Genomic DNA, 19319 nt, shown 5'->3' on the forward strand with positions numbered 1-19319 from the left:
ATTATAATCAATCATGAAAATATAATGAAAACTGTTTTTTTACTATTTTTTAAAAGCAAAGAACTGTTTTGAAACAAAATTTACCATATCTAAAAATCAATATCTTATTAGAAAATAATAATATAAAAAATGTAATTATATCTCATATTTATGGCAAAAATATTGATTTACAGCATCATATATAAAATGTCATCTAAATTTATTAATTTTGTAAATATCTGTGTGTTATGATTTTAATTCCCAATTTGTATGATTCAACAAGAATATAATTTTTTTTTCTTATTTTTATTGAAAATAAAATTTAGTTAAAGCCTGAATTATTAAACTTTTCTTTGATTGGCGTACATATTGAAATTAAACTAATTTTTATGATTTTTCTCTATTTCAGTCCTATTCTGAGCGTAGCCTCCTACCAGCACCAAGAATACATAGATGGCTCCATGGTTCCAGTGTGCCTCACGCAAGCGGACACCTTCTGGCCAGCGTTCTTCTTCATCAGCACAATATCCGTCTTCTTTTTCATTCCCCTAGCCATATTGATAATCTTGTACACGATCATAGCCAAAAATCTAATGGAGAACCCTGGCATTATAACGCAAAACAACAAACACAACGCCATATCTGGAAACAGCGTGTTGAGATACAGAAAACAAGTGGTTATGATGCTAGGAACCGTCGTCTTGTCTTTTTTCGTCTGTTTATTACCATTCAGAGCATTCACTTTATGGATTATTATAGTACCAGACGAGACTGTGAACGCTCTGGGCGTCGAGGGCTATTACATAACTTTGTATTTCAGCAGGATTATGCTATATCTGAACTCCGCCGTGAATCCTATTCTGTACAATCTGATGTCGTCCAAGTTTAGAGACGGGTTTTTAAGATTGCTCAGGTTGAATAGGTTCAAGAGACTGCAGCGTTACAAGAGAGATACCATTCAGAGGAAAGACACATTCAATACCACAACTTCTACGAACTTCTCTAGCAGCCAAAATAACACAGATTCTTTCTGGAGACGATACAGTAGCAATAGGCATGTTTCTCAAAAATCACCACAAAAGTGCAACGGAAGCACTAGGAAACTATCTCAGACCGAGCAGAAACAGCATAGTAAAGTAAGTGAGATCGTTAGCGTTCAAAACACTAGAAGGAACAGTATGAGATTCGTGAGCGAAGTTATTCTGATACCCAAAGAAAAGGTAGATAACAATGGACTGAAAAATAACGCGGATTTGGAAGATTATCTAGATAAGTCGTACGAAGATATAAACAATGTAGAAGATAACGCCGCAGAAGATAATAACGTTGGGTATCAAAATTGCAATATTGTCAAAGACGGCATTGTCGTCGAGGGTTTGGTTAGCATAGGAGACAAAAAGACTCATTTCGTAAGGGTGCCGTTGTTGGTGTCTAAAAACGCAACGACCATTTCTAAAAATTGTCTTAGTCAATTTGGTAAGGAGAGTTTCGTTTAATTTATTAAACATTTTTTTTTATTAAATTAATTTTATAATTAAGCTAAATTGAGATTAAGGTCTAACGGGACCCTGAGAGATAATTAACGGCTGTGTTTCGCTCTCGGCGTATACAAGACGAATCTCGAGTATGTGAGTTGAAATTTTTGTAAAATTTATATGGTGATATATTAATATAAATATATAGTTATAAATAATGTACATCGATTTTTTATTGATTTTACTGTATTTACGACACAAATATAAAATAACATACCTCAACGTTCTTGTTACTTTTATATCATTTTATGTACATATAATCGTTATGTCCGTCCATATAAAAAATAATAAATATAATCTTCAAAGTGATTGAATGTATCCATTTTTTTTAATTTTTAATGTGAAGGTGAGAATACGTCTTTTTATACCTTTATATATTTTTTTTCTCTTTGTAATATTATTCTAATATTTTTCAAAACTAACATGGCTCATTTATATTAAAATATTATATTTAATCAAGCTTTCACTCATTGTAAACAATTTTTAATAATAAAACCAAATTAAAAAATATATTTAAACCAAAAATAAACTAATTTATTGTTAGTCACCAAATAGTACTTTCCCGAAGTTTGAATTATTTATTAGATCAAATTTTGAGGGCTAATAAAATGTTCGTAACTATTTTTTATATTAAAAAGTCGATTGCTACTACTTTTTTACGCTAAAGTCGATTATAACCAACAAATTAAATACTACGTATTTATATAGGTTTCGTAATAATATGAAAATTTTAATTTATTCTTAAGTAGCACAAAAATAAACCACATTATTAAATAGTTAAACTATTCTAGTCATCTGAACCAAAAATGCATATTATATTTTTATTTTATTGAATGTTATATTCTCACCTAATTTTTAACACATATAAGATACCTGATTTATTTTATTATTTATATTAAAATGTAAATATTAAGAGCCTCACTTTGCGATTTTTTTTATGTATTTAATAAAATTTTCTACAATTTATATGATATGTAGAATACGTATTTTATTATTTTAAAATAGATTTTTAATTTAACTTTTTTTGTGATTTGACCCGTGGAAAACTTATACGATAATTAAGTTAAAAAAAACGCAAAGCGGGGACTATAATAAATATAACAAAACAATTAAGAAAAACATTCATATATCACGCAAAAGAACAATAAAATGACAAATACAATAACATTAATTTTATAGTGTTCATTTTATTATTGTTACATATAGTATAACAAACATATTTTATAATACGAAAAATTCTGATGCGCTGTAAGTCTACAAATTAAACACAATTACCTCAATTTTGATATTGAATATTTATAAATAATATATAATAACAATCTATTTATGAACGTGTAGCATGCGTAGTACTAGCAAATATAAAAAAATCCCATATTCTTATAAAATACGAAATGGAATGTGTATTAATATCTATGTGATAATTTATAGTATATATACCATTTATATAAATAATCTGTGAGTGTCCAATGATTTAAAGTTTTATACCATGGTTTTGATGTTTTAATAATGAATAAAATATATATAAATAAAACTGGCTGTGTTTGTTTTGCGTTCGTCTTTGATTACTAATCCCAAATGAATGAGTTTAATTCTAAAGCTATTTCAGTGGAAATTTATGTTGCACCTACCGACCAAATCCCGCTCTCGTTTTCTTTATTCCCTTAATGAATATCGAAGTGTAAAGATGGAAGAGTGATGTCCTAGATTCGCCTTGCTCCCATTCTTCGCTGATAATTAAATTCCCTCTGTTAACTTTTAGGCTTGAATAATTTCGGGGGACAATTAAGATTCGCTGGATAACTTGCACATCCCGTTGCGGATGCACAACCTACCGAGGACGATAGCAAAAGTTTTGGTAAGTGTATTTATATACGGTGGTAAATTTGAGTTTGAGTTTCGGTCGCAATTTTATCCTATTTTAGGGATTATATTATATAATTTTATATTTTAATAAATTTAATAACTTAAAATTTTTCTGAAGCTATGTTTTTCTGTGTACCTACACTGTGTATATATACACACACACTTAAACACACCTTTTTTTATTATATACACACGAAATGATGAATTCTACCGATCAATATTTTTAAGAATGATTACATGCATCAACCTACATATTTTTTTATATATATGTATATATACATATATAATCGCCAAAACTCATCGAAGCTATCGCTGAAAACATCCTTGTGTTTGAGAATCTGAATAGCTCGTATAATGGGAGCGTTCTCAAGCGCTGACGTTCTGTCAGTGACGGTCAAGAATAATGGACACGATCAGGACTCTCTGGGCCACTCTGCGATGCATCCAGAATGGAACGAATGCTCCTAACAAAAAGGCACTAGAATACAAATACGGGCACGACTCGTTATCCTTCTTTTAATAAATATAATTTAAATCCTCTGCAACAACGAGTACCTCACTACATAGGAATTATATACACTGAAGCCATACTCCAAGACTCTACAAGGAAAAATTAGGAAAAACTATTTTTTACTACTTTGATTGTACTAAAATTGTAGGAGATAATCATTTAATATATCTATAATATATTGTAAGAATACGTTTAATGAAGAAATCTAGCTATATAATACATTTTTAATGAAAATTGTGGGGAACCGTTAAAATCTGTGACCAAAAATAATCATTCATTAATAAGGATAAATTATACAAAGCCCTCATTATTACTATAACTAAAGGGTTCTAATTGAAATCTTCAGCTAAAAACTTAAAATGATGTCGGTTCAAAAAGTATTTTTTGATAAGACTATCCACTAAATTCAATAAAAATTATAATTTTGCCACCATCTCTTGTGTTGTTTCAAACTAGCATTTAACAGTTTGAACACGCGTGATTATTGACAGCTGTCTGATTTACCAACTAGTGCTACCAACATAGGAAACTCGAATTGGATCAACCTGTATGATTCGATTTTAGAGTTGTTTGCTGAACTCCATAAAATATAACAAAATTTTTATTAGTAAATAAATTTTATGCTCTATTATTATGTATGATTTTAAATACACGATATATAAATTTATGAAAAAATGTTATCTCTCTGGAATTATTTTTATCCTTATCCATTTTTGACGTAGTTACTATCTGTCATAAAATTACATGTTGTATTTCATATACAATCAATATATTTTATTGATAAACATTTATATCAGTAGTTATGAATGAATCATTGTCTAGACTCTAGAGAAAATGTTTAATTTGTTGGGAAAATTCTAAGCATTACAATGTCGTACCTCACAAATCGATCGAGAAATGGGTCGCTTTTATTTAAGACACCCAGGGCAAACTTTGTAAAAGTTTTATTTGGTACCTGCGGCACCCACTTGTCAAGCCGTTTTATTTACTTGTCTGTTTTAAGTGGTCCCAAACTGTTGGATTACTAAAGTCTAACTGAAATGACGCCTAAGCTTTGGTTCCCGTACGATTTTTTTTATCAAAAGCACTATTTAGTTTTCAAGTAGTTTCAGTACTCATACAAAAAATCTCTTTTTTGCTTCTTTCCGTCTATAGTTGAAGCAAATTAAAAATGTACCAACACTTTTGAACACCAATGGATAATATTGGTTAAACATCACATTTAAATAGTGCTACAGAATTCTTAAAAAACTTTTATGAATCATATTAAAAATTCACATGTAATAAGTATATAAATTTAATATAAACGTATTTTGATGGAGGATAGTATGAAGAGCGACGATGACACGAGGCAATATTAAGACAAAGGCCTTATTCTTTGTTGAAACAACCTAGATGAAAGATTCGAGACAACTTCTGGAATACGCCTCAAAGAATCGGGATAGCTGAAGCGCTAATTATAAACGCGTCGCCCATTTTCCCGACAACCACCCTCCATGTTCGAGTCATAAATTAATTTTTCATTTTGCCCTGACACAGTTTCCCGAGTAAACACTGGCGAAATTCACCACGATCCCCTTCTGTTTGCACTAAATAACCCAATTTCACCGAGATATCTTGCTTTGCCTACGAAAACTGATTAGGTTCACGAATTCGCATTCTAAGCTTGGCTATAAAAATTGGGTGCAACAAGTACATAAATAGGACTCTAGGAATGACAGAAATTTACGTGACATGGGAAATACAAAACTTAGCCATTTTATTAACTTGTTTTATATCAAATGGCCGATCTTTGCTCAGACGAAAACTAAAAAAGTTTTTATTTATTTCAAGAGTGTTATGTTCTTTATAGTTTGATCGTCAGATTTTTTTCTTCTTTTGAGCTGTTGTGGATTATAGTATCGACAAAGGTATTTGCGTTTTCATTTTTTAATGAGTTCGAGCTTAAACACAAAACGGCGCACCCCACGAGAAATAGGAACTTAGGATTTGGTGAGGGTATTGTTAGTCAAAGAACCGTAAGGCGTTGCTTCAAAAAATTAATTGCTCTGGGAATCATTTGCTCTGTGCCTGGCAAGGCAACAATGATCGAGATAAATCTGGAAAAACAGTTTCGAGTTGCAACTTCATCAATACCATCTAATATATCAAGCGTCACTAAAGAGAAGCAGTTCTGGCCATCATATAAGAGGTGAGTTGATTAAATATTTATTAATAAATAGCAGCTAATTTCAAGTCAATATTTTTGTATGCCCCACGAATGATGTTATACATTTAGGTATATAAAATATTTAGGAGTAATTGTATATAAAAAAAAAAAATTTAAGGAATATTGTAATTACATAATTAAAAAATATTAGAAATATAAGTATATTACTCAGGATGATCAATATGTTAAGTATAAATACAAAAAAAAATAATCTACAATAGTATTATATTATATTCCCCATCTTAAATTATTGTGCAATAATATTATATATGCTTAATAAGATAAAACGATTTTGCAAAATTTACAAAATAGGCAATGAGAGTAGTTTAAAATAAAAATATATTTACTAGTTGTAGAACTATGGTTGATAGATTGGAACAGTTGGATATTCAAGAAATATTGAAGATGAATGTCTTAGAATTTATATATAAATTTGAAACTAATATGTTACCAGAATATTTTAATAAATATTTAATAAGAAATAAAGATCTACATAGATTTAATACTATAAATAGAGACAATTTAAGTGTAGCTAGGTACAAAAATCGAGTAAGGTCAGGGAAATATTGTATGGAGGTGTGAATTTGTATAATAATATTCCTTGAACAATCTGCAAAAATAAAAATGTAGCAGATTTCCTCAATGAAAGAAAGAAACGCCTTCGTGCATTAAGAAATAAATTATAATAATAAAGTACTTTTTTATAATTAGTTTATGTTATATGCTTTAAATGTATGTTTTGATTAATTTTGTTTAGTGTATAAACAATTAGCACATTAGCTAAATAAATTAATAAAATAAATAATATTATCACTGAAACATGTTCGAATTTGAGACATCTACTGACATAATTCAAATATAAGTTTTTTGGTTCGAGTATTTGCTAAATTAAATTATGTAAATAATTTGTTCAATGGTTCACAGCTTACATTCTCAAGAATCTTAGTTGTCAACGTGTATCTACAAATGTTGCGCGTTCTCTTGAGATAGTCGTCTCGCCGTGCGTAAATACAGAGTGGCGCGTATATATTGACCATTTTATCGTTCATTCATGAAATTATTTCGATTACAATAAAATAATTAAGCATAACCATAACATAACACATACATCGATGTTGCGAGGTGAAAGGCGAAATCGAACGGTTGCTATCGCCGAACAGTGTGTTGCAAAATTTTTGAAAACGATCGACGAAGGAGAATGCTTAGTCTTGAAATGTAACACTTGAAAAATATTTATGGTGAGTTTCTTCTTTATAATTTATTATCATTTGTTTATTCAAAATTAATAATTTAATTTGCGCATTATTTAATATAACTATCGAAAGGGATTATGTGGTCGAACACACGCATAATTATCTCAGCGCCTGTATGTATACATTTCGCATTCATACAGACCATTATCTATAGTTGAGCAGTAGTATATAGTAGTTGATTTGGAGGCATAATACTTTTCATATCAGTCGACAAGAGAGCGGCTCGTGGACCGGTCGCCTTTCACTCGTATTTTATTAAGTACGTTTTTACATTATTTTAATATTTAATATACTCAAAAAATTATCCTTATTACATATTTATATTTAATCATGTTTAATGATCACAAAAAAAACAACAGCAAAATATATCGACCTTTTAAGTAGGTTTAAACTGAATCCAAATGAATTGTGATTCAAGTGCAAATATGCAATAATTATTGAAACCGAAGCAAACAGCACCCACTTGTATGACCATGAATTTATAAGCACAAAACTTCTGTCCCCATTTTTAACGATAACTTAACTCAAAATAAAAATATATTTTTAAATCATTGACCTCAAAATTTGCACAACTCAGTAACACGTTCAACGCAAATAAAACGCCATTTTTTGTGAAATTCTAATAGAATTTATCAATTGTACATAATTCATAAGAGAATGGGAGATATGTCTAATATCCTTGGCTTTTCATAATGTTATGAACTACTCTCTAGCATTCCTCAATAATAAACAAAACAATCTTGTTATCATAATTATACAAGTTATATTTATTAATATTTAATTCAGGAAATGATACATTAAAACCGCAATAAAACTAATCTTTACGCGTTTTAATCCATTTTATATATTATATGGCAACACTTCAACGTTTTTTTAATTAAACCATTAACAACATTTTATACTATAATATAGTCATAAATTTCTGTTATCGTTTCATATTACGACGTTTTACGTATACATTGCATGTATATCAAGACGCAATACTCACTAGAAATAATAATATAATGATGATAAAAAATGTTTTTCTATTTTATTGTATTTTTCAGAAGGATGGCCGATCCTAAAAACGTGTTATTAGGAGGAATAGAGGGGTAAGATTATTTACTATTTTATTTCTTAATATAAAATTATATCTTTTAAGTGAAAGTATTTTTTTGTGCTGTAAACGTAAACATTAATAATTTCATATAGCTACTTTCCAATTCTTAGGATTATTAATTTGAAAAAATATTGCTTTTTCATATCTAAAAAATTTTGTTTTTTAGTATTCTTAACATTACATAATACAACACTAATACAACTAGAAAAGCCTAGGCAGTTAAATATAATGTTGTTACATTACAATAAGGTCTGCGTTACGTTTTGTGATTTTTTGCGCTGCGCGTAATATAGGATCTTTTAAATGTATAACATCATTATTTTATTAATGTTTTACTAGATATGTATATCCAATGATGTAGTGGGACTAGAACGTTGTTCCGGTACATTTTTCTAAAACCAGATCGAATTTCGGTAGGATTTGTTAAAGTTCTTTAAGCTCAATTTAATGGGCATCAACAACACAAATTACAACGCAAATCTCACTGATCACTCTAAAGGAGTGTAGCATTCAGGTATTTCTTTTTTTCTACTACACTAGTGAATATATAGTTTAAAATTAAAGCTGCTTGTTTTATTGTGACTTGAGAAGTAAATAGTCAAAACTAATAAAAGGGAAGTGAATTTTTACGAAAGTTTTTGTTACCCAATCGCAGCAAGGTTTGTATTTGCAGTGTGTTTAAAACGTAAAACGTTTAGTGATTTATTTATTTTGTCAGAAAATGAAAAATTTTTCGCCAACCTATTTCAATAAACAGGTAAAATTGCATATCTGCCATTCTGTATCACTAATATACTCGATTAATATAGAACACAATTTCAAGAAATGTCGAGCACTATTTTATGAAACTTACTGAAATAATCTGCTATCAAAATCTAAAAAACAAGACTTGAAACTTTTATGACATTAGAATCAATAAACTCAGGCTTACCGAAAACATTGAGGTCTATAGCTATTTGTAATATATTATTCGTTTTTTACTTCTATTTTTTTCTTTTTATTTCTGAATATAATAATATAAATAGCTGTGCCATAAAATCACCTTAACTAATTTCTGATTTTAAGTATAATATATGAGTTTAACTAATTCATATTAATTGAAATCCGACATATGTACTACTTAAATCCTTGGTTGTTAAGTGAAAAATGTCAAAATAAGTTGTATCCAGCACCCTAAATTAATATCGTTACATAAACATTTTAGCTGTCTCCCAGTGTTATTATCTAATTAACAGTGATTCGTTTATCTCTTTTATAGTTATGAACATGACCTCTTCTCTTATTTTATCAATATTTCCTCTTGTTATAAAACATGTAATTTTACGTAATATTTTAATACATAAATTATCTATGTATCAAAAATATATCGTAATTGTAATTTAGACGCGATATCTATAAATAACGCGCACACCCCCTCTTTCTTAAAATAGCTTGCGCTGTAAGCCGGAAATAATGACGTTTAGACCACCGCACCGGTTTTCGAATGCCGTCAATTCAAAATCGTATCATGTGTCGTAGGAGATGACCGTGAAAGTTTACGCATTTCGTTCTCGTCGAGTTGTCGTGGAATTTGTATTATGGCAGGTGGTCTTCTTGTACGTTTTGTAATATATTGAACCAGTTATCGAATACCAGAAAAACCTGATTCGTTTGACAATCGATCTTTTTTAAAGTTTAGCGCCGGCATAAAACGCATTTTTTACAACCATTAACAAATGACGTTTGTAGATTTAAAAAAATGAAATAATTCAAAAAATAATATAAGTAATTTAAAAGCAATATTTGAAATATTTTAATAAACGATTTTTTTTTCGAAAAGAGGAGGAATTGTGTTTTTGTTAAATACAGCATTATACATACGGAAATTGCGTGAGATAACTTCAATGCTTATCATTGCAATATTGCAATAAACATTTTTGTAATCAATATAATAACGCCCAGACGCACTTAATTAGATGGCTTCCGCTTGATTATTATAAAAATATAATTTATTATGTATATTTTATTTACAATAACATGTATAAACATAATTAACTTAAAAACAACAATATTTTTTACATAGATTTTGCAAATTTACATTAAACAATGATTTTTTGCGTTGATCATCAATAAAAGTAATCGATATAGATAACGGTTGAACCGTTTTCAAGTCCAGTGTTAAATAATACGGAACAAAGATAACCTTAGTGACGTTTCCTTATCAGTTTTACAATATTTGTGTTCCGTGGTAATTTTTAAAAATTTGCAAAACTTAGAAATCTTTTGGTAAAATGTATTTTCAATGATGTTAATATGTGAAATGATTTTCCTAAAGATAAATCACAGCTTATGAGAAAAATAGATAAAATATATTTGAAGTTGTTTAAAATAACGTCACGTTTTCTGACAGATTTATATTAATAAATCAAAATGTCGAAGAAAGGATTAAAATTATTTTTGTATCTTCGATTTAGCGAAAGATAGAATAAAGATAAAAACTAAAATCATTTTTTTAAATAGATATAAAAAAATCATTGTAAACTGTAAAACATAATTAATATAACGATTAGGTGTAATTGTGCTAACTTTAAAATAACATAAAAGAGTAACTTTTGCTAGTTCTAGGCTATACATTAAATATCAAGGTGGACAAACAACATTAGTTACAAAAAGCGCGACACATTTACAAATGAGTCTTAATCGAACAAACTATTATACATACTTTATAGAGGTCAAATAGTACGACCGTAATTAATTGCGTTTAATTTAGCTGTTCTACCGTTTTTACGGCTTCCGTGAATTATCAAGTCAAAGATATATTTCAGTGATATACAATATTGTATCATACATTCTCATTAATGTTATTATAAGATTTCATAAATTAATCACTAATAAGAGACTGTCTATCTATCGACTTCAGCTAGAGATTAAAAGCTTTAGCAAATGTCGATAGATAGACATTTATTAGACGAGCCAAATAGACAGAATAGAAAACTGGTCCCAGCAGACCGCGACTGTGCTGAAGCCGGAAAGATGGTGAAACTTGTATCTAAAACTAAGTGATCCCATGGTGGGCGTGGGTTTGCCTCTTATCAAATAGTAATTTTTTGTTTCTAAAAAGTATTACCAGTACCAGATTAGATTATCAGTAGATTTTAACAATGCCGACTAAAGAATTTGCTATATATGTTCATATATACATACATCATATACAGATAACTACCACAATCAGAAAATCTCGCTTTTTGGACTATTGTGTGTGTCAGAGTAGTCCAAAATATTACGATTAGTTAATCCAAAAATCGGCAATGATGATATAACTTTTCAGTATACGTATGATGTGAATAAATTTTCAATTATAATCTAATCGACGGAATCATTTATGCTGACAATTTTAAGCAAACGTGTCTTCAATCATATAGTACAACCAATCAGGGCTGACGAGAGGGGGGAGGTACAGTGCATGCAAATAACTAGTACCCGACTTCAGAAGGTTCTCGGTTGTAATATTTGATAAAAAATATCAAAATATATAATACAAAATAATAATAATATTATGAACATGTGCAGTCACGATTTGTTAGATCTGACTTTAATATTATCGACAGCACAACAAACTAAATAACCAGGGTAATCGTCCCTGAGTTCACATAATCACCCCTAAATGGAAGTAGCGTTCCGACTACCACTAAATATACCATATAGTAATATAAAACATAGCACACATATTTATAGCAGGTTTATAATTAAATAATATAGTTTTCTTACAACTAAATATTTATTTGAAATAGCTAACTCTTGTCTGCAATATCTTGTTTTACAGTATTCACATTTATAAGTCATATTGTTTCATGCTCTCTTATTAAATATACATCTTGTTATTTGCTACAATCAATTTGATTACTCCTACGGCATTTTACTTTTCTTCTCATTTATACCACAATCTCTCTTACCAATAGTCTGTCTCCTTTTAACATGTATAATTTCATTTCAGTGCAAGTCTATAATGTTGGCTCTTTCCTATAATGTTTCATCGGCAATTCTTCACTTTTGTTTTACTTTATTAATACATTGTAAACTGTAATCTTATTAAATATAAATAAAATTTAACAAGCTTAAAACCCATTTAAATATAAAAAGCATACACAAACAAAAAATCTCGTTATCGCAACTGATAAAAACTTTGCTATGAATTAATCTTATTTTTTTTAAAAATGTAATACATGACTAAAAGTTTAATAAACAAACATTGGTTATCAATCATTTTATGTAATATACATAAAAAAATATGTTGGACGATTAAAATATTAGATTTTGTGTTTAAAAGTTCATTTAAAAATACTTTGCTAAATATTTATTAGTACAAATTTTAAGAATAACAATGTTAAATATGCAAATATTCAAGTAACAAATTTTTTTCATTAGTCAATAGATTATATTCTAATTATTTTCACTGATTTTTACTTGATGAGTAATCTACTTTATTTACATACTTCGTTGTTACAAGTACAGCAGACCAAATTAAATAGCAAATTTACCCCAATAGCACAGTAAATTGGGAACGTGCTATTTGGGTGCATATAGTAGGAGGACTAGAAAATACTCATACAATTTTTTGCAATACTACATACGAATTAGGTGCGTGTGGTGAGATATCCTCTTTTGGCATCCAAACAACACATACCCGATTTACCGTTTTATTGGGGGGTCAACTGTAGATCTAAAAGCTGTTTCCTTTAAAAATAATGTATAGTTTCGATGGTTTCCTTTTTTGATTAATTTTAATTCCTAACATGTAATACTGCAATATTTTAATCAATTATTATCAATACTCTAATAATTAATACTTACTTGGATTATTTTGAATTATTTACTATATATTTCCTGTTTAAGTTGTTCATAAAAAAAAATATTATCTTTTAATCCATTATTCATTGACTTGATAGAATACCTGATAAAAAACATTATGTTCGTTACAGAGGTGCCACGCATTCAAGACTATGCATTTTCTCTGGAGACGGCAAAGAATTGGTGTGTATAAGAGGCCCTGGATCGAACCACTGGATGCTCGGAATGAAAGAATGCGCTACTCGCATAGTCACTATGGTCCAACAGGGAAAAAAGCTAGCTAGCATTCCAGAAGATAAAAAATTAGACGTATTGGTAATTTTGCATTATCGTCTAATAACATCCGTTATTAATTGGCAAGAAAATAATTTAATTGTGAATCATATGTAGGGACTGTCATTATCTGGCTGCGAACAAGAAGCTAGTAATCGGAAGCTGGAAGAAGTTATAAGAGAAGCTGATCCTTGCATCGCTGAAGCTATACTTGTATGCTCCGATACGGCTGGTAGTGTAGCGACTGCGGCTCCGAAAGGAGGAATGGTTATCATTAGTGGTAATTAATAATTATATAGAATGTCTAGAAACCGTATCAGAGATGTCCATTTTATTCAAAAATGTAGAGCAAATTAGCATCTATAAGAAATTTTATATTTTATTTATAAAAAATGTAGTAGATGATCACATGATTGCTTATTAATTAATAGGTTCTGTCATGTATATGATGTTACTGACTTTTATCTCAAATGTTTTCCTATATAGTTTTGTTCAAAATAAATCCAGTAAAATAAATGTCGCTCAAAAATAAATATATAAATGTAACATATCTGATATTACAAATAGTTTAGTTTGAAAATAATATAATATGTATTCAATCAGGAACAGGATCAAATACGCTACTATGCAATCCAGATGGCTCACAACATGGCTGTGGAGGTTGGGGTTATCTGATCGGAGATGAAGCTAGTGGTAATAATAATCTTCACTAACATTTATTGCGTGTGTATAATATTATGTATGAGATAGTGTATAATGTAAGTTATTCTTACCGTTACGGCAACATCATAACAGAGGCAATATATATTTTCTAGAAATGAAAATATACAGACTGATAAAGAAGATTTCGTATATAATTGGAAAGAATATTAAATTTTTTTATTTTGCTTTATATTAGAGATAACACAAAATTGTCATTAAAATGTCAATAAAATGTTAATAATTAAAAATAGTTATTCTGATATATTGTAAAAACAATAAATTGTGCGGAACCTGGCTGACGGTGCACGCATTTATTTTAATAATTACTAAGTTTTTATATAAACTATTTAGTCGTATAAAATATTAAATTGAACTCTTGGGATTCAAGTGACTGTACCAAATCAAATTTCTGCTGAACTCTTGTTTATTCCAAGATAGAAGGGAAGTGATAGTTTTAGATGAGATGGTCGAAGTAAGTTCCAAACTGAAGTGCCTGAAGTAAGTGATTCAGTATGGCTATGTTCTGGATTATATACCTTTGATAAAATAGGGAAAGTATAACATTCCTTCTAGTCCTCAGTCATCTGACTAATGTCGATCATTCGAGGCGGAACTTAGCTCTTTGATAATGTCTAATACAGATCTTAATACTGTAACTGCATAATGGTAAATTCTAAATCAGTAATATTAATAATTTCATCCTGCTGCATTTGCTATCTGTTCAACAGATATGCAGCGACCCTCGCTTTTGTTTAAGTAAAGTTCACGGTTTTTATGCATGTGCTTTATTTAAAACTGTTAATGAATACCATTTTTTAAAACTTTTAATGAGTATCATTTAATGGACGTCTGCTGGGATACATACTACCGTTTATTTACAAGTGTTAACGAGGGATAAATTACTAAGTGCCTTGAGCAATATACATAAAATATTCTCAGAAAATACTGAAAGGATGTTCGATAATTATCAATGTGGGTTCCGTCCCAATAGATCAACCACAACCAATGCTGGAAAAAGGATGTGAGTATGACTTATAATCACACCAATTGTTTATTAAACAAACTGAACTGAATATGAACTCTCCTCTCTGAATATAAACATAGTTAAATTCAAGAGTCTACAACTTTAGACACTTGGGATGAATTCTAAATACAAAAAATCAAACAAAATTACAGATAAAAACTAGACTTGTCGCCAGAAATAGATGTTATCTCAGCTGCAAGAGACTTAATGTGATAATATACAAAGCAATTATGAATGGATTGTTATTAATGGTTGCGAGACAAAGTTAATCACTTAAAACGATATAAAATAAAGTGACTATTATTGAACCTATAAAAGAAGATGGGTAGTACAGGATCCGGTACAATCTCGAATTGGAAGACCTTTGTAAAGCGCACAAGTTTAGATGAACTGGTCACGTAGATCGACTAACCAATAGTATAACTAAATGGAACCACTTACGAAGTAATGGATGATTGTGTTAAGGACCTGAGAAGACTGGAAAGGAAATAGCGATCAACACGTGGGAGTGTAAGAGCCCATTAAATGTGTATTTTTTTACTGTGATTTAACAGAGAATTATTTTAGGAGATATGTGCATTAAAATAAATACTTTGTTCCATAAAACGAATTATTTGTGCATTTATGTAAGGTAAATCTTCGGAAACGGATTCGTTGCAGGAGAGTTATTCATAAGGTGTTCACTATTCTGTCCAACAGTAATGTACAAGCAATTCGTTTTTAGAACAATTATTTTATATATTGTTCATTTAAATTATCATTTTTTAAAACTATTATATAATTAGTTTGAGAATTTTCATTAGGCCAATTTGGATTTGGTAAATACGTATAGATTAGGTTTGGGTTTGAACAGCAAATGGACGTTTCACAACGGTCAAATTGAGTTTTATAAACATTTTAGAGCAGCATATAAAGCTAAAAATATGTAAATATGTAAAACATGTTCCGATATGATTACACCAAAAGGACTTATTTTAAAAAATATTTTCGGGATAACCCAAGAATTTCTGGTTTAGAATCAGGGGGGTAATTTCAGCTTTTTCCAAGAAGGGTAGCAAAAGTTGGCCAGACAATGGTCGTCCTATTTTAATAATTCGATTTCATTCGAATCATAGTATTTCATTAAATGACATGCATTTTTCTGGCCAAATTCAAGGGGGGGCATTTGTCCCTAATACCTGACAGACCTGGGTTTGTAGACCCTAGTGTCTTTTCGTGTCTGGAGGATAATAATTAATGATTATTATATAATTATAATTCCGATCGACCATTACAGATTAGGTTTTCTTAGATTTTCACAATCTCACGGATAAATAATTAAAAAAAATTAAACTATGTCGTTCTTAGTGACATTTTGATTGTAAGGTGTACTAATATGTTACAATTAATAAAATATATGACACTGATTAACAGATTTTTATTTCAGTCTGATATCTCACTACTTACTTAGTAGTGGTTGACTCTGTCGTTACACCTGCCTTATCGCAACAGAAGATTTACAATAAATAAATATTGTACTAATCGTTTTTTGTTTGTTTTTAGCATATTGGATAGCACACAGAGCAGTAAAGATTTGCTTTGACGAACAAGATAATTTTAATCTACCGCCTCATCCTACTGAGTATGCATGGAACTCAATCAAGAAACATTTTAATATATCAACAAGGACAGATCTGTTGGATCACTGCTATGCCAAATTTGACAAGCCATTTTTTGCTGGTGAGTTTGATTATATTACACAAAATAAGTTCATTCTATTGTTATATTATCAATAGCCCGAAAAACATACAAGTGTAACTCGATTTTGATTGTCATAAATCTTTTGTTGGGCACTGATGGATAGTCCTTTTTTGATGAAAGTAGATATTTAGACATTTTGACAAATAAAAATTTATCTGCAAAAATTGCGATGTATATCTAGATATTTTTTCAATAAAGTAATTATCTTATGATAAGATCTTGTGGATAATGATTATACCTAAGACTTTGTGTACTAAAACGTGGATTGTGTTAATATTGTATTTTATTTGCATATTGTATTGAATAATCATATAATTTTAATTATTTCAGCTCTATGTTCAAAGATAGCAGAGGGCGCTAAAAAGGGCGATCCACTATGCATTTATCTCTTTGAAGAAGCCGGTGCACTTTCAGCGAAAACAGTCACAGCCTTGATTCCGAAAATTGATCCCACACTGTACAAAACAGACCCTTTGAAAATTATATGTGTGGGGTCAGTGTGGCTCAGCTGGGATTATCTCAAGTCAGGCTTTTTGAAGCTGCTTGAGGACGAAAAAGTAAACTTCGACATCGAACTTGTAAGACTCACTACAACGGCGGCGTTAGGAACTGTATATTTAGCAGCCGACTTCATAAATTTCCAATTCAAACGTGACTATGAGAGGAACTATAACATTTTTTATAAGTATGAGGGAAGAAGTAAATTTGGAAAGAAGATGATGAACGGAAATCATATATAAAAAAATAAAAGCTTATCGGATAAAAGTCCTAGTCAAAAATCCAATGAAGCTTGCAAAACAAATTATGTAATGGAGTCAGAAAAAATAGTTTTGCTACTAAAAGCTAAATTTTCTAATTATTAAATGTCTGTATAATCAATTAAAATAATTATTGTGGCAGCTAGAATCAATTTCAGACATCGTACATTATCAGTAATCAAATCTGTATATTTTTAATGGATATTAAATTTAATGAAAAATAGTATATTGAAGTAATTTTAGTTTTGGACGTCTTCATTTGATGTATAACTATGGATGAACTTTATTTCTTTTTAGTGTCATGCCTGATATTGATTCTTGACAGATAAGTTATAGAATCTCTTTTTTATTACTTTTATATAGTTATTACAGTCATTATTATTTGAAATACTATTTAATTTGCAAATTAAAAGAATATTTAATGAACTTATAAAATATAAATCTTTTCCTGCAATTTATATTACTTTACAAATTTGTTAAAATGTCATTAGTGAATTATAACCCTAGATATACTCGTATCGTTAATATTATCACTAATGTAGAGGTTCTCAAGCTATGGTTAAACGAAGCAGATTTAATTAAATCAATCCATATAAAAAAATAAGAATCATTAATATGTATAATTGTAATGTGCCTCTATCAATCATTTTAAACAGCGTTTAATCTATATTAGATTTTTGTGCTATATATGTGGTGGTGTCATCACACCCAAAAAAATATTTTGTTTTAGTTACAATAAGCTTATGAATTATTTAAATTAATAACAATCAGTTTCTGGAAACCAGCTGGATGGGACCACCGGCTATTTATAATTTAATAACAGTTGGCAATTGCTTAGTGGATAAATGATCTTGTTATAGTTCGAGAGGTTAGTAGCAAAATTGAATATTAATATTATTTGCAGCATTAAAATTCCATTCACTACCAAAAAAACCTACTTAAATTACAACAATAATTCTTCAATTTATTGCAATAAATAATTATTACATATTGCAGTTGCAACTATTTTTCATCTTTCATTTAATAAAAAAAAACAAATCTACTTTTAATACAAAATATACAATTTATTTTTTAAATTATCATGACATGGTGGCATCAAGTTATTTTATTTAATTATTATAATAAGTTACATTTATACATTTATTTTAATTAGAAATGCCAGACTTATGCTATGTAGATTATCATCATACGGAATAGCAAACCTCATAATCTCATATGTTTAAACATAGGAGTTGCATAGGTTTGTTAATATTAGTACGTCATGTATTTTTTAAATATAATTGATTTACAACATATCTATATGCAGTAAAAACTATTATTTATAAGAAAAATGTACATTTATACATAAATAAAATACATATTTTAAAATTCTAATTGTTTATTTTTAACATCGGAGATATTATATACAAAAATATATTTTAATATCGCTATAAAATTTAATGCACTTTCCACCGAATGAGAAAAATCACTAAAACCATATTAAACATATAATAAGATGTTCATCCGATGAAACAACACATTAGAAATTAAAAACTTCATAACGTTC

General features: G+C 29.1%; 2 protein-coding genes across 3 annotated transcripts in view; both read left to right on the forward strand.

Moving 5' to 3' along the window:
* Window positions 1–3045, forward strand: part of LOC148228446 (QRFP-like peptide receptor) — a 104968-nt gene extending 101923 nt beyond the window's left edge. The window contains exon 4 of the mRNA XM_088199863.1: window positions 389–3045. Coding sequence (XP_088055989.1) covers window positions 389–1475 — 1087 coding nt within the window. The 3' untranslated portion in view covers window positions 1476–3045. The remainder of the gene's footprint in view (window positions 1–388) is intronic.
* Window positions 3046–7020: 3975 nt separating this feature from the next.
* Nagk (N-acetylglucosamine kinase) lies at window positions 7021–19141 on the forward strand. 2 transcript variants are annotated; one of them, XM_088198964.1, is made up of 7 exons: window positions 7021–7335; window positions 8397–8441; window positions 13408–13591; window positions 13667–13829; window positions 14153–14242; window positions 16818–16994; window positions 17346–19141. In XM_088198964.1, exons 2-7 carry the CDS (start codon window positions 8401–8403, stop codon window positions 17753–17755), a joined length of 1065 nt encoding a protein of 354 aa, XP_088055090.1. In that variant the 5' UTR covers window positions 7021–7335; window positions 8397–8400; the 3' UTR covers window positions 17756–19141. The 2 variants fall into 2 exon arrangements, with proteins under 2 accessions (XP_088055090.1, XP_088055088.1); XM_088198962.1 differs by lacking the exon at window positions 7021–7335 and adding an exon at window positions 7501–7609.
* The last annotated feature ends 178 nt before the right edge of the window (window positions 19142–19319 follow it).

Source organism: Plectrocnemia conspersa, unplaced genomic scaffold (assembly GCF_051122295.1).
Source record: "Plectrocnemia conspersa isolate PC_06_02 unplaced genomic scaffold, ASM5112229v1 ptg000012l, whole genome shotgun sequence".
Lineage (NCBI taxonomy): Eukaryota > Metazoa > Arthropoda > Insecta > Trichoptera > Polycentropodidae > Plectrocnemia > Plectrocnemia conspersa.